This window comes from Myodes glareolus, chromosome 13 (assembly GCF_982192425.1).
Source record: "Myodes glareolus chromosome 13, mMyoGla1.1, whole genome shotgun sequence".
Classification (NCBI taxonomy): domain Eukaryota; kingdom Metazoa; phylum Chordata; class Mammalia; order Rodentia; family Cricetidae; genus Myodes; species Myodes glareolus.
This window is the reverse complement of record NC_142038.1, coordinates 51,988,264-52,011,630: the sequence shown is the minus strand read 5'-3', so window position 1 is coordinate 52,011,630 and position 23,367 is coordinate 51,988,264. Positions and strand designations below refer to the sequence as shown.

General features: G+C 42.7%; 1 protein-coding gene and 1 non-coding gene across 4 annotated transcripts in view; one reads left to right on the top strand and one right to left on the bottom strand.

Annotated features, from left to right (window-relative positions):
- Positions 1–23,367, bottom strand: part of Sil1 (SIL1 nucleotide exchange factor) — a 244,442-nt gene that overhangs the window by 78,005 nt on the left and 143,070 nt on the right. For all 3 annotated transcript variants that reach the window (XM_048442449.3, XM_048442448.3, XM_085699710.2), the window contains one exon: positions 4,216–4,336. In XM_048442449.3, coding sequence (XP_048298406.1) covers positions 4,216–4,336 — 121 coding nt within the window. The remainder of the gene's footprint in view (positions 1–4,215; positions 4,337–23,367) is intronic.
- On the top strand, positions 3,648–3,947 carry LOC148120025 (signal recognition particle RNA). The gene has a single exon (XR_015734791.1).

Sequence of the window (23,367 nt, the reverse complement as noted above, 5' to 3'; positions counted from 1 at the left end):
GTGTACTGAGAGCATTCAGAATGTTCCTCAACACCCCACACACTGTGTGCCACCCCACACATCTACTCCATCCTCACCTCTGCCAGTCTCCCAGCATCTCTTCCTCTCTAACCACCTGAGTCATTTTTCTGTTTCTCAAACTTGACAAAGCCTGGGGCTCTGCTTTTTGTTCCATCTGCTTGAAATGCTATATAACCCCCACACTTACAAACAGAATGCTTTGTAGGATTTAAGTTCTCTTTCTTTAGCTTTCAGCTCAAATATGTTGATGAGGTCTTCCTTCCCAACTCATCCTATCTAACATGGTCTCCTGCAGAGACTCATTACCTTGGCTCATTTCTTCCCTAGAACTTATTATAATTTGTAATTATCTTACTCATATGTTTATTTTCTTGGTTTTCTGCCTGTCAACCTCCACATGGCCTCCACTCACCTCATGGAGGCGACCACTTGTCTGTTTTGTTTCTCACTGTTTCCCCAGTGCCAATCACGCAGGCTTTCAGTAGGTCTCTGTGAAATGAACTAGTACAGCAGGTAAACAGCTTGGCCTTGGCTCATCTCTTCACCGCTATACCATACTGCAGCTCAGCAAGTGCCTGATCCAGGACAGTACAGCTCAGATGGAGCAGAGTCACCGCTATACCATACCGCAGCCCAGCAAGTGCCTGATCCAGGACAGTACAGCTCAGATGGAGCAGAGTCACCGCTATACCATATCGGAGCCCAGCAAGTGCCTGATCCAGGACAGTACAGCTCAGATGGAGCAGAGTCTGTCCTTTACTCCTCTAACACAGGAGGAAGTTTCAAAAAAGATTCCAGGGCAAAGAGATGCTTGTCTATGAAGAAGATGACAAGACGTAGAATAAAACTTTTATGCCTAAAAATATTCTTGAAGTCAGCAGTGCCAAAAGTACCTTCTGAGATAGCCCGAAGTCTCTGCCCCAGGCTTAGCGACCACAGGCATCCTGGCTCTAAGGAGCAACATGACCAGCAGGACTAGTGGACAGGCTTGGCTCCCTCTCTCTCCAGTTCAGTGACTCATCTGAACAACCTGATAGAAAGGGGCATGCTTGTCCTCCACAGCACACTATCAAATAACCAAAACACTGCCCATTTCAGGAAGCTGGCTCTTAAGCCTCTGTTCCAGGCCACTCACTGCTCCACAGCCAGGAAGATGCTGTGAAGTAGAACTAGAGGAGGCTGGTTGAGGCTCTGTCCAGCAAGGCTGCAACAGCTGAGAGAGAAGGGGAAATGTCTAGAATGCCCTGGGGCCCATTCTAGGGCAAAGCCCTCAGAAACAGTCCACACGGGAAAAGCAAAGAGGAAAAAGTAGGAACAAGGTTTCTCCTTATGGTGTCTCTACAGACTACACAGAGGCTTTTGCTCTAGGACAGTGGTTCTCAACCTTCCTAATGCTGCGACCCTTTAAGACAGTTCCTCATGTTTCACAACCATAAAATTATTTCATTGTTACTTCATAATTGTAATTTTGCTACTGTTATGAATCATAATGTAAACATCTGATATGCAGAATATCTGGTAAGTGACCCCATGCAAGGGTCAAGACCTGCTCTAAGAGGAACAAAGACAAAGCAGTGAGTGCTCCTACTGATGACCTGCGGTCGGGACGGGAGGGTGGAGGATGCAAAACAACAAACCAGAAGCTCTCAGTTAACCAAGTTCCTAGGTCAATATTCTTAAGCCAAAGAGGAGTTCGCTTTTTCATTAAAAAATAAGAACTGGACGAGCTGTGAGCGAAGAGTCCCATGTGCCTTGATTGATACACTGAAGCATGTGCACACACATGCTTTCTGGAGGTGGGAAAGGTAAGCAGGGTCGTCCAACAGTACCTGATTATTCTTATATGGCTGTGAGAAAGAAATAATTGTATGATTTGGGCCACCACAAGTATAGGCCTATATGAAGAGATAGGGAAGAAGAAAGAACTTTCCTAGTCTGTGATGACGAGAAATGCCTCCATTTTAATGGAAATTAGAATCTCCTAACTGTAAAAGCTGTCCAGATCTGCCCGTGCTCCTTTGTGGGGTTTATGAGGCACTGGACTAAACAGGGGCATGGACCAGCTAATGGTATTTTAGTCAGGTCAGTAAAGGAAAGGTCATGGAGCTGGAGAGATGGCTCAACAATTAAGAGAGCATGCTGCTCTTACAGAGGACCTGAGTTCAGTTCCCAGCACCCACGTCGGGTGGCTCACAACCACCTGTGACTCTAGTCCTAAGACACATGACACCCTCTTCTGGCCTCTGCAGGCACCACACACATTTGACACATACAAACACACATTTGATACAGTTTTTTTTTAAATGAAACAAAAAGAAAAAAAGAGCATGGTAGTGGTGACAAAATCCCAGTACTTGGGAGATTAGAGACAGGTGGATCTCTGTGAGTTCATGGTCAACCTTGTCTACAGAGCAAGTTCCAGGACAGTCAAGGCTACACAGAGAAACTCTGTCTCAAATAAATAAAGAAAGGAAGAGAGGGAGGGAGGGAAGGGGGAGGGAGGGAGGGTCTCTAACATCCCTTTCTAGTTTACATATAACTGTAAAATTTGTTAAGTTAAGCCAGGTGGTGGTGGCGCACACCTTTAATCCCAATGCTCGGGAGGCAGAGGCAGGTGGATCTCTGTGAGTTTGAGGCCAGCCTGGTCTACAAGAGCTAGTTCCAGGACAGGCTCCAAAGCTACAGAGAAACCCTGTCTTGAAAAAAAAATCAAAAAAAATTGTTAAATTAGTAATAATCAAAAAACTGAACAGAATCTATTTAATCAAGATTAATTCCAAATAATTTTCAGAATAGGGTCCACAAACTACAGTGATAGCCAGTTAATATTTTAAGCTTTATGCTGTCTCAACTCTACCACTATAACAAGAAAGCAGCCATAGATGACATGTAAAGAAATGCCATGTGAATTTCACATAATTTCCACAGTCATTAAATGTTCTTTTTGGGTTTTCTAACTATTAAAATAAGAACCAACCTGGATCATTGGCCATACCTAGACAGGCAGCAGTCCCAACAAGCGCACCCTAAGTGTCTGGTCCCTGTGTTAATGGTATATATTATATTAAGGGGTATTAATCCTGGCCACCCCAGGCCTAAGTTTCCCTTTCTCTCTTTCAGGAAATACCAAGCAAGGAAAATTTGTTAATTCGAGGTAATTAACAGGAAAAAAAGAAACTGTTAATTCTCTAAAATCAAACCACCCGAACTGGTTATTAAAAAGTTAGGAAACCTGCAAACACTGGGACTGCGGTAGCTTCCGCTCACACACTATGGGAAAGCCTATTTTAACCCTGCTAACGAAAGGAAAGTTAGTCTGAATTAGACTTCTACAGGCAATTTTATTGTTCACCAAGGGAATATTACCGAAAAGCAGAAGGCCTAACAGGCTTGTTTTAATGAATAGATGACTCATCGGTAATCAGCACATTAATTGCTGGGATTCAAATGGGTTCCCTTTAAGAACTGGGGAAACAGCTTCACTTTAAAGACAGGTTAAGAATTCCCCTATAGCATCTATTTTCTTTGCACGATATGTCTTTTCAAAGATTGTGGAAGTAAATGTCCCTGACAATTTTAATCATAAATTCTACAGTGTTAAATTTCAAATAAAAACTGTAACACACGCTGGGCGCGGTGGCGCACGCCTGTAGTCCCAGCTACTCGGGAGGCTGAGACAGGAGTATCGCTTGAGTCCAGGAGTTCTGGGCTGTAGTGCGCTATGCCGATCGGGTGCCCGCACTAAGTTCGGCATCAATATGGTGACCTCCCGGGAGCGGGGGACCACCAGGTTCCCTAAGGAGGGGTGAACCGGCCCAGGTCGGAAACGGAGCAGGTCAAAACTCCCGTGCTGATCAGTAATGGGATCGCGCCTGTGAATAGCCACTGCACTCCAGCCTGGGCAACATAGCGAGACCCTGTCTCTTAAAAAAAAAAAAAAGAAAAAGAAAAAAAGAAAAAAAAATTGTAACACACATAGTTGATCATGGAGCATGCATTTAGTCCCAGCCCTTGGGAGGCAGAGGCAAGAAGATCTGGGCTGAGTTCAAGGCCAACCTGGTCTACATAACAAGTCCCAGGACACCCAGGGCTACACAGAGGAACAAATTCACAGTCATGAATTAGGTAACGTTGCTAGTATTTCCAAATCAACGTCATCACTAAGCCTCCTAGTCTCTAGGACTAATACAGTACCTTTTGCCTTTTTTTAATCCTTTTAAATTATTTTGGAATTTGTCTTCTTGTTGGAGTTTCACCTCTCTTGCTCCAGTTTGTAGATTCAATCGCACATGGGATCCTGCAGGAACAGCCTGACCTGAAAGTCACAAAGAGAAAGGTTACATGGCATACAGGAAACTCGGCAGGACAGTGGATGGAGGGCTGGCTAACACACCGACAGGACCGAGCAGTTTCTGAAGATCAGAATACCATGTCCAGTTTACCTCTCTGACCCAACTCCCTCTGTGTCCTGATCACACACTCACTCAGACAGACTCTTTTCACTATTCTCTAACAGAATCTATAAGACATTAAGGTAAGGTGGTCAAAAGGACCCGCAATCTTAAGACCAACACCAGCTTATTAGAATACTTTGTACCTTCTGGGAATAAGGCTAATAAGCTTTGTTGTTGTATGCAGTGGGCAAATGGCGGCTAACTCCCCAACCGTCATCAAGACATTGCTGACACTATTGTCTTTTTCTGTAACACCCTTCTTGCCCCTCCCTTGGAAGTCCCACAGCATCCAAGACATCCCAGAATGCTAGCAAGCTCGGTAGCTCATCACCCTCCTTTTTAAAACTGGGCTCTTTTTCATCTCTTTTCCTGATCACAAGAACTATATTTCTTCCTTTTGGATTTCCCCAGGGGGTACATAAAATATGTGGTTCATAACACTTATGAATAAGGAAAAGGGATCTGATGGGTATAGTGATACGTGTCTTTAGTCCCAGCACTCTGGAGCCAGAGGCAGGCAGATCTGAGTTTGAAGACAGCCTGGTCAACAGAAGGAGTTCCAGGGCTACATGGAGAAACCATACATAAAAAAAAAAAAAGCAGAAAGATAGATATAGTAGCCAAGGAGGCAGGCAGCAGAGCTAAGAGAAACTGAAAAACTACGCCCACTTATCTCAGAGGAACAGATCCATTAGCTGGGGAAACAAGTGTTGTAAAAGGATGGACTATGTTATGCAATACACAAAGTACCCAGGGATAGTTTACAAGCGACTATGCCAATATCACGTACTACAAATAGAACATTATACTCATTCATCCAATCATTCAGAGAAAATGCATTTATGAGGCAACTATTAAATACCAGACCACCATGGTAGCTTCTAGAAATACAAAAATAAACTTTCTATATGTAAATAAAATAATTTTAAAATGATTTTATATATATATATATATAATGTTGTTACCCTGTAACCTATCTAGCCTAGAATTCACTATGTAGCCCAGGCTGAATTTGAACTCTTGATCTTCTTGCCTGAATCTCCTAAATCCTGAGATTACAGGCAGGTACCAAAACATCCAGCATGCCAGCACAAGGATTATTGTCACTGGCTGAAGGATTGACGATTCATAGAAGGAGCTTTTTGGAGACAGGAAATTTGAAGCAAAAATGATGCCTCTAAAACTGGGAGTGGTGGCACCGACCTCTAACCCTGGCATTCAGAAGATAACGGCATAAGAATGAGTATTTTTCTTTAAAAACAAAAACAAAAAAAGAGATTAATTCTGACACTTGGACTTTGTCTGTTTTCTTTGCCAGGGAAGGTCCTGAGTATTGGCACTGAGTTTGATTCAGGAGCACAAAATAGAAAACAGGCATGGTAGTAGTATCTCTAATCCCAATACTCAGAGCCTGAAGCAGGAGGATTTTGAGTTTGAGGCTAGCCTGAGTACTCAATGTGAGGACACCCTGAACTACATAATAAGACCTTTAAAAAAAAGTGATAATCTTAAAAAAATTCTTTGTAAGGAAAAAAAAACCCAAAAACCAAAAAACAGAAACACAGCCCAAGCTCTCTCGGGAAGATCCCAGGAACCCAGGGACTACGGAGCACCGAGGGAGCAGGGTTCACGGTTCTCAGTGGTAGAGGACTACGGCAGATTCTCGGGTTACCGTAGCCACTCTGCCTCCAACCACGGAAGTAGGAAACATCATACTGAGATGTGTCCTTTCTGTCCTGCCACTCCACTGCAAAGAAGAGCGGCTACAGCCCTAGCTGAAATACACAGAACCCGTGGTACATCTAATGAGCTGCAATCTGGAGCGGCTGCAGTTCTGGCTAAAATACACAGAACCTGCGGTACATCTAACGATCTGCTCGAAGGATAAAAGAGTATTCAAGTCAAAGCAGGGGACATCCTTCATTGGAGAGCTTTCTAATATACTATTGCTGGGATACACACCGGGAAAAAGGGAGTCCTAAATGAGAAGCCTGTGTGCAAAGGCTTCGTCACAGTGCACGGGTCAGGCTGGACCATAGCACTAGGAAGGTCATGGGGAAGGCTGGGCCACAGCACTGGGAGGGGTGTGGGCTCACATTGCTGCTCTATACACGGTCTGGTTTCTCTTCTTGGAACAGATACATAACGCTAATGAGCTGAGTTGAAAGCACATACCTATGATGCCAACACTTGTGAAGCAGAGGCAGGAGAATTACCATAAGTCCCAGGCTAGCCCAGGCTACATAGTGAATTCTAAGCCAGTATAGGTTGCAGAGTGAGACTCTGTCACAAGAAAAAACTAAAAACAAACAAAAATCCTAATGGCCTGACGGCTCCTGAAAAAGGTCAGGCAAAAACAGAGAAATCGCAGCTTCTATTCCTAACAGGTAATTCTTTATTTTATCCTCCCTGAACAACGAGGGAGAGAAGGTGCTTCACTCAGAGAGACCTCAAACTAGCAACACAAACAGAATAGTTCCTTCTAGGTGCATATTACAGAGATCGGAAACTCATGAAATAGCACACAGCTCAGTCCAGCTGTGCACTCAGACCACCTTTGATATACACATCTGCTTTGTCATCTCCAAAACTTGTCCAATTTTTCTGCTATGTCTCTGTCTGTCTATCTGTCTCTCCTCTCCCCTCTTCCTCCACTCAGTTTTATGAGACAGGTCTCACTAGGTAGCTCTGAATGTCCTGGAACTCACTATGAAGACCAGGCTGGTATCAAACTGAGAGATTCGCCTGCCTCTGCCTCCTAAGTGCGGGAGTTAAAGACGTGCACCATCATGCCTGGGTGATAAATCTAATAAAATTATTTGTTTGTTTACTTATTTATTTATTTTGATTTTTTTCAAGACAGGGTTTCTCTGTATAGCCTTGGATGTCCTGGAACTTGCACTGTAGATGTCCTTGAACTCAGAGATCTATCTGCATCTGCCAAATGTTAAGATTAAAGGTGAGCACCACCACCACGTGGTTAATATAAATTCTTTAAAAGGAAAAAAAATAAAAAGCCTATGAATTAAACAAATCCTTTCTTCCATTTTTCCACTATTGCTTTTATCCAGACTATCACCATATTTTTGGTCTGGACACTACCATAACTTTCCAACAGGCCTGCCCCACCCCACTCGTGTGTGTGTGTGTGTGTGTGTGTGTGTGTGTGTGTGTGTAGACAAAAGAAAAGGGAGAGGAGAGGGTGAGAGGGACAGAGAGTGGGGGGGGGGCAGGGAGTTAGAGAGAGAGAATTAATGAATACAATCTCTGCTTCAAACTGGATTGATGTTTCCTATTGTTCTTAGCAGAAAAGAGAAAATCTTTACCCTAGTTGTGAGGTCCACCAGTGCCCCCCTCTTCAGCCCTGTCTACCCCTTCTTCCCATGAAAGAACCTGTCCCCCGTCAGAGGGCATTTCACCTCTGCTCTCACTGCCGGGAATGCTCTGTCTAGTGCCAGCCTCCGCCTGGTATCTGCATTCGAACTAAGGGTCATGTCCCGCCCTGAGCAGCAGCCTGCTTCCTCAGGTCAGATCTGTCCACCCAAGAGCTTTCAGAGCACCACAACCACGTTACGGCATGCACCACAACCACATTACGGCATGCACCACAACCCATTTAAAGTTTATCTGGTTATATGTTCACCATTTTCTTCCTGGGGATTATCTCATGGCTCAGTATACAGTGAATGCTCAATGATTATTTGTTGAGTAAATATTTTAATATATATAGAGAAATCTTTTTTGACTGAGAGCTTTCACTAAAGCAAAGAGATTCATATCAATTAGTCATGTGAAGAGCTATTTTTACTAATAAAATACTAATGTTTATAACAACAATAGTGACATCGTAAATTTTCTGGTTTTGGTCTTAGAAATGGGATAGAAAAAGAACATGAATATATAGACATAATGGGTAGAAGAGAATAGGATCTTATGTGAATAATTATTTTATTTGGAGAAAATTCCAAAATTGCTCTTTTCACACAAGCCACCACAGGGGGCAAGAACAAGCACAATAGCGTTGACTCAAAACACAGGTTAACTCACTTAGTCTATGAGACCGGTTGTGGCAGCCCTCGCAGAGCAACAGAAAATACAACATTTCACATGTCTCCACCCTGCTGGGAAAAACGCCAAGTCGGAGTGTGATCTGACCTGCATCTCTTAGCTTCTGTAAAGGAGGAAAAACACAGCAAACAAACCAGCCAAGCAAGGAAGCGCTGGGAAAGAGCAGAGAAGTAATAAGACAGCCAGAAAAAGAAAGAGGGATTAGACGAAGATAGGACAAGGGCAGAAGACTGGGAACCCAAAGCCTCCAGGGGCTATTAACCCAGCACTGACTCTCTGGAGGCAGATCCCAGCTCTCAGTATCCGGGCCCACAGAGAGTGCAGTTCTACAGAAAGCAGTCCTTGCTCTACCTCCTGAGACTGTCAGTGCCTCTATCACCAGGACCCAGGCACATGACTCCAGCTTTTCTCATCTGTGGCGGAGCACAACGTTTCACCATTTTCTCCCTCTCTGCCTGTTATTCTATACCACGTGGCCCTGCACTTCTTCCTAACTTAGGGCAGAGTGTACTTTCCAGTGGACTTAGTTTAGGAGATGCTTTGGCTAACAAGACACTAACAAGGGCTTCTGTCCCTTGGCTATCTATCATTACCATGAGGAAGCTTGTCACTCCTAGACTTCTGTCCAAAGCAGAAGAGAGACCCAGGCACCAGCCCTAGATGCAAACTGCAGGCTGCAGGTGGGTCGTACTAAGATCTGGCATAATCAGCCATGTCAAGCTGAACTGTAGAAATTTACTTGAGATAATTTTAAATTTGGTTTAAAAATTGCAAAAACAGTACATATTCCAAACACCCTTTCTCAAAGTTATTATCTTACATAGTCACAGAACAAATAATATTAGTGTTAACTAATTAAAGACCCCTTTCCAACCTTACCAGTGTTACCACTATCCAGTTGTTTCCTTGTTCTAGAGTTATTATTGGGCTTGGTTTGGTTTATTCTTCTTTTTCCTTCATGTACATATGTGTGTGGCTTGTATATGCATATATGCATGTTCACAGAAGTGTGAGTACACATGTATGGAAGTCCAAGGTTAATATCAGGACTCTTCCTAATTCATTCTTTAAGAGGTCTCTCAATCAAACCCAGAGCTCACAAATAAGGATGGTCTCAAGAGCTAGCTTACCCAGAAAATTCCAACTCCTACAGTTGTCCTCTGACCTCCATAAATGAACCATGGCATGTGCACCACATGTGTGCACGCATACACCAATAAAATCCAATAAACAAAAATTTAATGCCAATCCATCCATATCTTTATGGTAAATACATTTATCAATGTTGTGTGGCTATATACAAAATCTCTTGGGTTGTCATTTCTTCCCAACCCTCAGTGGCATTGTTAACTGCATCTGTAACAGTTGGCTCATTTTTGTCATTTCCAATCCTTCTGGGTCCCATCACTCCTCTACATCCTGGCTGCTTCCTTTGTTTCTCTGGGGGCACATGAAGGGTGTGTGAGCCGTGACTGGCTCTAAGTGTCAGAGCTACACAGAAGGAATTACTGTTGCTTTAAGCCACCAAGCTTTGAGGTGCTTTGTTTATGGTGGCAATTGATCCCAATGGTCCTGAAACACTGACGTTAAGAGCAGCTAATAAAATAATGATTCTTTTTAGTGTTAAAATATGATAATGATGATGATAGATGGTAGTTGGTTTGTATGCTAAAGTCTTTAACTCAGCAAAATAAAAAGTAGGTTCTGGTCCTCAGAATTTTTTTTTTAAGTTTTTCTGCTTCATGGAACACTATAGTTTAGAAACTACCCTTGTATTCTCCCTATCCATAGGACATGGAGAATTATACACTATCTCTCAGGAAATTTGTTTAAAATTTTTATTTGTTCAGATAAAGAATACTGTCCTTTTAATCTCTAAGAAACAACCAGTTTATAAGATGCAATCCAATGACAGCAAATACGTCTAAGGGCCAAGCCAGTCTTTAAGCTTAGAACATAGAAACAGTCCCAGGAAGGCAGTTCTGGGAAGGACAAGAGAGGAAAGAGTCAGGATGCCTGACCATGAGGACCTGGGCAGAGGGACCTAGGAGAAGAGCCATTAAGAACGGTGGTCTCAGGGGTAGGAAACAACTGTCCATGAAGGAAGGCTGGTGAAGAGAAGAGAGAGGCCATCTGTTAGAACACAGGGAACGGCAGGGCCTGTGAAAAGTGCCCTTTCAGAATGCAGTCAAATTAGAACATCGGAAAGCTAAACAAAACACAGCTATAAATAGAATTCAGCCCACAGACACCAATTTGTCACTGCTGGAAAAGATACGTTTCACCCATTATCAAGTGTTGCCTGACTCAGGATTTATCCTAGCTCCTCCTAGGGCCCAGTGATTAAAATTCGTCCCTCATGGTCTCAAAACCGCAGGGGCCTCTTTAGGCCATGAGGCTGTGGCATCACCTGGCTGCCCAGCCTCAGCAGACATAGCACCAGCTAAGATGGATGCTCTTGTGCCTGCCTGGTAGCAGATGCTTCCACTGTTTTGTGGCTTCAGGAGGGAAGAGGTGTGAGGTATATTCTGTGGGATTCTGCTAAGGGGTGCTCTACTTCAGGATTTCTAGTTGTACCTGGACACTGAGACCTACAGCCAAATGACTGTCCCTGTTGGCCACATATAGTGAACGCTCACAACAACAACAAAGGAAAACAAAGAAGGAGTCACTGGACTCAACATCCTGACATCAGAACATGCTGACATCAGAACATGCTGACATCAGAACATGCTGACATCAGAATGAGCACTGGGTTTAGCCATTGCCTGCCCCAGTCAGAAGCAGGAACCAAAAAGTCAACAAGGACAAGGTGGGCCTCTGAAGGGCCCGACAAACCCAGACTCCAAGCAGCTCAACAGACAGTCTCCACCGTAACTCATGGCCACACACTTTAGCAACAGGGACAGTTTCAGTCCTGCCTCTCCCACCAGGGTCCTCTACCATTGGCCTGACTCTGACCTTGGTGACTGCTGTGTGTCCGGGACCATGGTTGGCCTGGCTAAGCACAACTGAGGCTTCTGTCTCTCTCAGGAACTCACTTTCCAGGAACATTCTCTGCCCTTCCCCCACCAGCAGGTACAGACGTGGTGGCTCCCTAAGCACTGGGCAATTAGACTTTTAACCTGATATGCTACCCACTGTCAGTGAGTGCATCCTGCCTCCAGATACTGGTTGCATCACTTAATGTTAGATTGTTAGGTTGTTGAATTCATTTGCTGTGTGTTTTTCATCTTGGTGTGTGAAAAAAAAATCAGGCATTTAAAAAAGACAACTGACCACCTACTTCTCTGTGACAAGTAAGTTATAGTCAAGACACACCATACTATGGGCCCTAAAACTCTGATATTCAGGCAGGTATGTCTTTGGTAGCCAGGTGAATTCAGCCAAATTCCTTTATCTTTCTGAATCTTTGCACTCTTATGTAACAAATAAAAAGAATTTACCATCCCCCCTTTCCCTAATGTGCTATACTCTTTGTAGGGAACCAATGAGAAACAATTACGGGTTCAGAAAAAGAAAAAGGTACTTCAGGAATGCAACCTCAAAGTCCCCAATAGGTAAATATCAATAAAGATAAAACAGACTTTACTATTAATTTTTAAAGTTCTTCAGGTATCTAATAAGAGTAACATCTCCCCACTAAAAAGCTGAATTTCTGAAGGGTAGGGATCAATTACTCAGGCCCACAGCTTAGGCTCAGTTCCAGGACACACAGTAGGCCTCCAGAACACCAGTTCCTTCTGCCACACCAGCCAGAAAGAATATGCCACACCACACGCTTCACTCGGGCTGCCACCTGCCTAACTAGGGCTGGGCAGCCCTGAGCCAGCCCAGGCCTGGTTGCCATGACTACCACAGCTCTCTCCTCCTGCCTTTGCCTTTTTATTCAAACCCCAAACAAGGCCTGGCAAGGCCCCTGCTGCACACAGATGAGCATCTCGTCTCCAAGGCAGAAGCTGAACTGAACAAGTGACAGAAGTGTGTGCACACATCTCTAGGGCACCCAACCCTGAACTGCATGCTGTTATTTTTTAAGTGAATTTTAAGTAAATTACAGAAACTTTTCTTTCTTTCTTTTTTTTTAAGTGAAACACTTAATGAGATATTCTGGGTTGTGGTTATACTGACACATTTTTTTAAAGAACTAAACAATGACAAACTGAGAAAAATAAAAGATTTCACCAAACTGATCTTTCACTCTGAGTCACAGACTCTAGACTCCATGTGGGGCCTTATAAGAGCTCTCTGGGAAGAGGCTTGTTCCCAAGTGTGTGCAGAGCTCTCTGGGCTGCAGGAAAGCCCCTCAGAGAGCTACCCCCATCAGCTTTCATGATCCTCCCAGAAAGAACCTCCAAAAATCTCTGTTGTCCCCACACCACTGTCCTGTTCCCAGTGCCAGGGCAGACAGATGACAGCTGGTCTCCAATTGCTATGACAACCAGAATTCACCAAAACAAGCCTCCCTGAGATGGCTATGCTTGATTGTCAGCTTGACCTGTGAGGGATTTTATCTTAAATCTGGACCATCTGAGGTCAGAAGACCTTTCCTAAATGGGGCCACACCTTCTGCTGGCAGCCTATATAGAGGACATGGAAGAAAGAAGCTTTTGCTCTGTGCCTGTTCGCCCTTGCTCTGGATTCACTGGCATTAGAGCCTATTTCTTTAGGATTCCAATATATGCTGAAGAGCAGCTGAAACATCCATCCTCGTGGACTGTGGACTTTCTGTTAGGAGACAGTAATTTTTGGGTTAGCTGAACCACAACCTGTAAGCCACTTTAATGAATCCGTATGTATGTATGCACGTACGTATGTACACACACACACCACATACACACACACACGCACACACACACTCCTTTTAGCAGTTCTTTTCCTGCAGAGAACCCTAGCTAATATAATCTCCAAGGACAAACACTATGGAAGTCACTTTGAAAACTTTCTCTTGAGACTGGGGAATGGTTCCATGAGTAAGGAGCCTGCTATGCAAACATGAGCTCCTGATTCTAGCACTTACATAAAACGCTGGGAATGGAGTTTAGCTTCTGTGACCCTATTACTGGAAGGGGCAGAGGCAGGAGGATCCTAGAGACTCAAAGCCTAGCCAATCTAAAAACTCAGTGAGAGACTGTCTGAAAAAATGAGGCGGGGGGAAATAGAAGAACTACCAATATTGATCTCCAAATAGGTATGCATGGGCATATTCAGCCACAAACACATGGATACACCACACACACGGTGGCCACCACCACCACAAAAAACAACAACAAAAAGAGATTTCCTGTTACAATAGAAGTGCCTGAAACAGGCAAGGGCTCTACTGAGCATAAGTGAACAGTGAGCCTCTCTCTACAGCTAGCCTGTCAGTGAACATTTACTGAGGCCTGGGCAAGAGGCTAATGTTTTCTAGACGCTCCTCCTATGACGGTCTACTGTGTATGCTTTGGACCCCCGTGTTGGTACCTACCAGGAGGGACACAAACAAATCCAGTCTGGTTCCTGAGGTCTAGTAAGTAAATGGGAGAGATAAGGGCACAAGAACTAAACCTAAAGAGCACTTTTCCTGAAAGCAATGTCTGAGCATGCTTGAAGCACCGGGACCTCAGCCTATAAACTGGAAGAGTTCAAGGAGCAAAAGGCCATCAGGACGTTATCACCATCCTCTCAGACACGACAGAGCTGAACTCAGAGAATGGATATGAAATGAAAGACTGAGCAGTGAAAAGGACCAGAAAAAGTAGGAGTTCTACCTCTGTCCCATCAGCATCCCCACAAAAGCATCAGAACTTTAAGAACATGCAATAAGTCTTCCCATTAGCCCCCTGGGGCATATCACAGCCCTGCATTTAATAATTTCAGAGATGAAATAAAGGAGACTAGGATGAAGAAGGCATCCTACCCACAATGCATGTCTGTACTTGGTCCCCAGCCAGCTCCTAGCCTACCCTCTCATCTCTCTTCCCTTTTGTACTTTACAAGACGGCAGTAAGACTAGCAAGTACAGCGGAGCCCCTGAGGCTTTTACTCACGGTGGGCATCTAGTTTCTGGGAAGTTCACCACCTACTGCCACCTCTCTCTGTAAGATACAGTCCCCATTCACTCCTTGTTCCCTTATCTTTACAGACTTCACTGAAGGGGGAGGAAGGGAGGAGGCTAGGGAGGGAGGGAGGGAGGGAGGAGAGAGTTGGGGTAAGGAGAGAAAAGACACAAAAACATTAGGAAAAAGGAAAAGGAATCATCCACAGATGTCCCACGCTATCGTCTCGCCAGCAAGAACCACGCGGGACACTAGGATTCTTCTGCAGAAATAGCTTTAATGCGTCCTGAGAGAAAGAGCATCAGCTAACATGGCTGGGGACCCCTAAATGAGGGAACCCCTCCTTTATATAGGAAGCAGTCCTTGCTTCGGACGTGTCACCCTTGGATTGGTCCGCTGCCCAATTAGCCCAGGTGAAGCCTCGGGAGTAGGCGGGGACAGCAGTGGAAAGTTACCTAGCACATGTGCGTTCACCTGGCGGTGAAACCGGATGCCAGCACCATCTTGTAATGGGGCATGTGGATGCGGCCCTTCACACACAGACCCAAGAAAATTTGGGGAAAGACTACACCTTATATTCTATCAGCCCTTTAAACTCACTTCAAAGCTACTCAGTAAAATGAAGACTGTTTCAAAAATTTTTGCCACAATTAAAATTAAGCATGATACAGAAGCTTCACTTCATAATGCAGAAATAGGAAACTGACGAACTGGGAGTGAAGGAGCTAAATGTGCCTGTTTCTCTGGATCAGGGGTGTCAGGCTCATTTTCTAGAGGAGACTCCAGAGGACTCCAGAGTGCATGTCTTTCCCGCCCAGGCACAATTTCATTAGCAGCTCATTAGCAGGTATGACACAACTGTTTCTGACTCTTGTTTCTCATGATATTTATTGGCTAATTGACACTTTGAACACAGGTTGACTGAGAACCAAAGAGTGCTAAACCTGCTCATTATCAAATGTAAAGCATGAAGCCTGCATCCTAAACATGTGTTTTGTCCTCATTTGTTTTCCTAAAGGAGAAATCACAATTTAATAAGAATGTTAAAAGACCAAAGTGTCAAGGTATGGAGATTTAATTCTTAATCTCTTTCCTTTCTCTGCCACATCAATTCCCAGGGACCCTGTCACCATAATTGGCGCGGTTTGTTCTCTTTATAGCACTCGTTACTTCCACAGCCAAACGTGGTTCTAGGAATTATTTCAAAACAGCATCAAGTACTAGTGACCTCTGTATTTTCCCTACCACAAAAGCCCCTCAGTCCCTGCACTTGTATGTTCTCAGCAGTGCAAAGTAAGGCGAACCATAGGATACCCAGAGGGACAAAAATTCCTAGAGTCAAATTTTCCTCTAGATTACCCACAAAGGATAAGGACATCCGCCCCTGCACCCCCCGCCCCCAGCTGCAGCCTTGGGGTAGACACCAGAGTAAGAGGAAAGGAAGGTGAAACAACAGGTACAGTGTAGAGAAGACAGTCACCAAACAACTGGTCACAAATCCTTGCCCCTTCCCATTGCAGGCACTTTGAAGAACAAATGGTGTCAGTAACTAAGCCGTCCTTCACCTATGAGAGTGTGTGGGATAATCTGTTTGTTGCTCTTATCTCAACAGTTTGGACCATGAGTGCTGAGAAACCTGCTCAACAGTGGCATGTTCCTTTCATCTCTACTGCTGGCTCACCAGCCAGAGCTGCAGCTTGAGCCATACAGATGATTCCAACAATTGCTTAGCCTAGGCGGCAAAAGAACCACTCATGAAGACCCTGCGCCACCCCTTGACAGCTCTAACTGTTGGAGTCTATCATCCTGTACTGATAAGCTCTGACTCATCTACACAGCAGGCATCATGGTATCTATCAATTTGACAGGGTTAATAAAGTTCACCATAAGGAGTAAAAAATACACATAAGAGATGCTTAGGGCTGACATTAAAGAGCTCTCAATATGGCATTTACTTTGTTTTTGCTTGATTTGTTCGTTTTCTCAGTTATGAGCCAGGGACTAGTGCCATGATAGATGCTCAAACTGTGTGTTCTCAACAAACACCTGCTTAAGTTCTATAGAGTAGAGGTGAGCACATAATTTTTGTAGAATTTCCATGCCAAACTGCCTTATTAAGGCTACAAAAAAAAAATCAATAACAGTGAAAGCTACAGGGTATCCGAAATAGAAAGGCAACAAATAAACCAGATAAGCCAAGTCAAGCCAACACAGAAAACAGTACTACAGCCTCCTGTAGGTCACCAAACCTATCTAAAAATCGAAGAGGTCAAATTCAGCAGTATAGCTTACATAAAAGCAGGGGTGAGGACTTAAATAAGAACAAATGCCAGCAACAGGGGAGAAGTTTCATGCTTCCCAGTAAGCTTGGCTCTGTCACGAGCTTCAGAGAGTTTTGTAACAGCAAACCAAAGAGATTAGAAAACAGCTGTCCAACTTTGGCTTTCTGCTCCTCACTGGATAGTGTTGGCAGGTGCCACCCAAGCATGGCCCTGGAGGCCTGGATATGCTAGGCCGGTGGGCACACAGACAGCGGTCTGGAGAACTTGCTGGAGCACATACCTCTGACAAGCCGCCTGTCTCACACCACAGACCTACACAGGTGTCCCGTTTGGTGATCTACGCCCTTCCATGTCCCTACGAGAATCCGGGCAGCAGCCACATCACAGGAATCATCTCCACGGCCCCCTCTTCCACCCTCCCATTTCAAACTTACAAAAAGATGTCAGATTTTTCCAGTGACCCCGCCCCAGCATTCTAGGAAACAAACCTGAGAGTTCATGAGGCCTAATCCTTATTAAAAAGTAAGTTTTTCCTCATTGTACAACACTTCCTGATACTGCAGTCACATGACATACCCCAAGGACAGCTTTGAGGACACCCCTTTCTTACTCTTCTATTCTCCTCACTATCCTCTCAAGTATCACACCTCTGCTAAAGTTCAAGAAGATGTCAGTACAATTATGGTTTCTTGTAAGAAGGCCCATACCTTCCACAGTTCCTTAAAGAGAAATGTAAGCTACTCTCCAGGTATGTACATAAGCATGCAGACCTTAGGCTTTTGCAATACAGATACAATACAGGGCCTCACTGCAATTCCTTGTCAGTAAGGATAAAATTAGGAAAATGCTTTTGGGTATCTGGTAACATTAAATATGACTATTTATCCATTTGATTTAGGGGGCTCCACTTATAGTTCATCTAATCCATAGACATTCACAAAGATATTTTTAAATGATAAATGATACTAAAAAAAAAACCCAAAATCCAAAAACAAAACAAAAAGCCAGAAAAGAAGTACTACGAGTCAAATAAGAACCAGAACTGAATTACAACAGAAGATGCCCTCTCAAGATTAAATCAGTAAAAAGGAGTAAAATTGGAAAAAAATATAAAGCAAATGTGCGTGGGGAGGGTCTGTAAAAAAGTCACAAGCAGTGAAGACAGGCAAAGAAGATCCAACAAACAAAGAAAATCCAGATAGGAGAAGAGAATACCTAAAGCCATGTTTCTTTACAAAAGTTCAGGAAATCTCATTTCACATAAAACAAGCAACAAAACCTCCCTATGGTTTGAGAAAACTTTACTAAAATAATATTTAAAACAGCATAAACATACCTACTACAACACCCTACAAGACAAATTCTAGGAAATCACTGGATTTTTAAGGGGAAAAAATGGGGGTATTAGGTAGAAAAAATAGTTATTTCTAAAGAAAACCAGGTTGTCAAGGGTGATTTTTGTTTGCTTGTTTGACCAGCAATACCTATTGCCAGCAGGAGATGGAGTGGTTCAAGAAACCAAATGCGCGGCAAGCCACGTCTGTATAAACACCACACACAAGAGCACGGGTAACATTGCCTCAACTAGTCCCTCCTAAGGACTTTATCAGGGACTAGAACTATTACACTAGAACTGGTAGTGAGCTTTACTTACACTTATTTGTAGAAATGAGACTAAATGAGGGTTAAAAAGAAAGTTCATAAACACACACTGACAATTTCAATTCAGTACAGCTGCTTGAGAACAATGAGAATGCGCAGACACACACACAAAGGGGTTTCAAATTGTTTTCAGTAATCTTATCAGAGGAGGTAGTACTGCCATTCTGAAACTCTTTATGTAGAATAAGAGAACAGAGTAATTATTAGATATTCTAATTGTATAATTCCTGTGTTCATAATCAAGACTTGGTGTGTCAGAAAAGAAATCAACATCAAAGAAGTTAAATAAAGATCCTATAGTCCTGAATGTAAGTAGGAAGTCCATTTAAATGTACCAAGTATGTCTTATGATTTTACTAGCACCTAGCAAAAGACAAACTTACAAATTATGACCAACCTGGCTATCCTGATGGCTAAATTTTACTCTTTAAAGTATCATTTCTTATTAGGAAATCAAAGATTCTTAGAGAAGAAGGATGAAATAGACAAGATGAACCTAGAATATCTTGACAGCAAAAAAGCGACTAGACTACTGGGTAACATGAAAAGAATCTACGTGAGAACTTTAGCTGATCAAAGATGGGACAATCTTAACTTCAATGGTAGAGTATTTGCTTAGCATGTGTGAGACCCTGGCTGCAGTCTCCACCATGCATGTGCATATAGCTGAACAAATGGATAAATCATTTCAAAGCAGCTGTGATGAAATAAACTGAAATATGCCTAAATCTTTGGGTTCATAAGAATCAAAAAACTTAAGGGACTCTTCAGAGGATGACTAGTTAACAATTCAGTACCTTAAAAAATTGGTACATAATGTGAGAGGGTTTGACTAAGAATGACCTTCATAGGCTCATATATTTGAATGCTTAGTCTCCAGAGATGGCACTGTTTGAAAAGATTAGAAGGACTTGATGTGGCCTTGTTAAAGGAAGTATGTAACTGGGGGTGGGCTCGGAAGTTTTAAAGCTCATGTTCTCTCTCTCTCTCTGGCCACAGATCAGGATGTAGCTCCCAGCTACTACTCCCCAGATTGCCTGAATGTTGCCATGATTCCCACCATGATAAAAATAGACTAAACCTCTGAAAGAGCAATCAAGCCCCCAGTTAAATGCTTTCTTTTGTAAGAGTTGCCCTGGCCATGGTGTCCCTTGACAGTAATGGAAGAGTGACTAAGACATAAGAGATTGGAGAACTAACTCTTTCTGAGGACCTGAATTCAGTTCCCAGCACCCACATAAGGCACACAACTGCCTATAAAATCCTCTTCTGCCTCCATGGGTACCTGAACACATGTGACATGTATTCAGACACACACACACACACACCACACAAATTAATTAATTAATAAAAATAAAAACAAAAGCTGGGCATGATGCCTTTCATCTCAGCACTAATGTGGGATTCCCCTCTGTATGTTGTGAATATCACTGGTTAATAAAGAAACTGCTTTGGACCTATAGCAAGGCAGAACTTAGCTAGGCAGGAAAAACTAAACTGAATGCTGGTAGACGGAAGGTAGAGTTTAGAGAAGCCATGTAGCCCCACCGCTGAAACTTTAGCAGGTAAGCCACAGCCACATGGCAATATACAGATTAATAGAAATGGGTTAAATTAATATGTAAGAGTTAGCCAATAAGAAGCTAGAGCTAATGAGCCAAGCTTTGATTTAATCAATACAGTTTCTGTGTGATTATTTTGGGGCTGAGCAGCTGGGAACCAACAAGTGGCCTCCTTACAACACAGCACTCAAGAGGTAGAGGCAGACAATTCTTTGTGATTTCAAGGTCAGCCTGTCTACCTACATATAGAGCTCCAGGACAGCCACCCTATACAATGAGACCCTTGCCTCCTCTAAAAACAAAAACAAAAACAACAAAATTGGCAAACCAGAAAATAAGCCATGAATCTTTTCCTTTCCTTTATGAACAGTATCAGTATGTAATGAAATATGAGAGGAAATACCTTCCTTATAAAAAAGTAACACAGTTAAAACCTTATTTTAAATGATTTTAGGTTCCAATATCATCATTCTTCAATCTCACAAAAAAGTTTCTAAAACTCTATGTACTTCATACAAAATAAAAGACCTCAAGCTGCACATATTCTCACCAAAGGGACAAAGCATGGACTAGAGGGAGCCCCAGGTGAGGAAAACAAGTGGCAGGGAAGGCTGGCACGGTGGGCACCAGGAACAGGAAGCATCACTTAGTTTGGGAAGTGACCTAAGTTATCCAACAAACTGTAAGAAAAAGAAAGGGCTATAGGGTCGGTATGCAGACTCAGAGACTTAAGATCTATATGGCCGTTTAGATGGCAACATTAAATTACAAGCTATCACATGTGGGTGATAAATTACTTGAAAATGGAAAGAAGTGGTTATTCAAAAGAAAACTAATAAAAAAGGACAGTGTTTGCACTTGGAGGAAGAGAGATATAGTTCATATGGCCATGGAGAGGGATTCAGGAGCCCTTAGCAATGTTCTTTCCCTTCCTGACTCTCTTCTTTCCCCTTCCCCTCCTCCTCCCTCTCTCCTCTTTCATTGCTGTTGATCTAACCGATGGGCTCACATATGCCAAGCATCTGATGAACTACTGAGCTACAGTCTCAGCTACCAGAGTTCTATTTCTTTACTTAGGCAAGGTTTTAAAGTTTCTGAGAATAAGGGAGGGACTATGGGGGAGGGACAACTAACACTAAAGGACCTTTGAAAAGCCATATGGAAACCTACCGCTGTAGAAGTTCCCTAAAACATACACATAAATGACAGGAATTTAAATAGTGTCACCACATAATGAGGAAGACAATGACCCAACCAGACATCTTATGCTATCAAAGAAAAACAGTACTGCCAGAAATGGGTACATGTTGTTGAATCATTGGTCAAAAGGTCCTGTGGATTCCCCTGAAAACATCCCAGGCTAGTGCTAAGGTTACTTTATTCTCCATAACATGATGGGTAATATCCTACTGATGAAAGCATAACTTACTTATATCACCAAATATGGAGATATTAAGCTTTTGTCCAACTAGAAGCTTCATCCCTACTACCAGTGCTTGTGTTGCTAGAATGTACTTTGCTTTTTACTGAAAGAGAAAAGTAATTATCAATATCTTGGCTATAAACCTGCCACCTACAACAGAGACCTGCCAGTAAGGCACCCTGGTGCAATGGTAACACAAGACGTCATGGGAACGAACAACCATTTTTTGACTGGATTTAAGGCCTGCTCCATGAGATAAAACCCATAAATGACACTGAAAAACTGACCAAGAACTTGAGACTAGATAAACCACGGCCCTAGGGGAAAACCTACCACCATTATTCTGCTAAAGGGATATAAATAAAATGACTACTAATGACTTAGAGTGCACCCACAGATCAGTGCTTGCTCAGCCCTCACCAAAAAAAGCTTCTTCTTGCAGCAGATGGAAATTAACAGAGGGACTCACAAGTGTACAGAGAATAAGAGACTTTAGAGCACTCAGTCTAAGTGAGATGTCTTCATCACCCTCTTCCCAAGGCTGAGGTATCTATGAAGGAGGCAGGAAGAATGTAAGAGCTAGAGGTGACTCCAAGGAGATGCATCTTCCAGACACTACAGGGCTGATGCCCACATGAACCCACAGAGGCTCTGACAGCATGCACAAGTGCTGCACAGGGTCAAACCAGACAAAACCCCCATCACAAAGAGAGGAAGTGGACACAAAGTCCTACTCCTAACCAAGAAGCTATTTGGAATTGTTGCCTGACGGGAAAGGGAAAATCAGTTTTCTCCAATGGAGTGTCACTGGGTCTATCTACCACCGTCCAGGACCAGGTCCAGGACCAGGGCTACTTGGCCAATGCAAAATGAACTTGATGTTTTTTGTGAACTTTTTGTTTGGCTTTGGTATTCTTTGTCTTAATGGTATTCTTTAGTTAGTTTGCTTTGATTTCTGTTTGGGAATATTTTTATTTTGTTTTTTTTTTCTGAGAGAGAAAAAAAGAATATGAAATTGGGTAGGGAGGGAACCAGGAAGGATCTGGTAGGAGTTTGAAAAGGTTAAAGAGTATGATTAAAACATACCATATAAAAACAATTTTAAAATAAAAATTTATGAGGAAATTTATCTACTCATTAAGTCAAATACCTTCTAATTGTATATATTTGTTCATAGTTTTATAATAATTAACTGGGGCTATAACTCAATAGTAGAATAGTGAATAGTGTATATGAAGAACTAGGTTCAATTTTTAGTAATATACACGACTAAATTAAAATGGAGTTTGAATAGAATATGCACAAACATGTCATCTCTGTTGAAAAAACTGGACTTTAAAAGACTTTTGCTTTCAAAATTATGCTTCTGTTGTTATCACTTTTAATAATAAGCATCTATTACTGTAATTATTATAAAATTTTCATTTATTTAATTTTGGGAGAATTTTATACTGTTAAATATATGTTCTTATGAACAAGTAGATAAATTACTTCAAAACTGTGAAAGTATAAAGTGTGTGATATTTTAAAAAGAAAAAATAAAGTAGCTGTAAAGAATCAACCAACCAAATGTTTAATCTCTCTCACTGGGAAAGATTCATTTGGGCTTCTTAGAATAAACTGTTATAGGGGCTGGAGAGATGGCTCAGCAGTTGGGAGCACTGGTCAGAGGACCCAGGTTCAATTCCCAGCACCCATATGGCAGCTTATAACTGTCTGTAACCCCAGTTCCAGGAGACCCACCATACTTAGACAGACAAACATGCAGAAAAAAACACCAACGGACATAAATTGTTTTTGTTGCTTTTTTGTTTTGTTTTGTTTTGTTTTGTTTTTTCAAGACAGGGTTTCTCT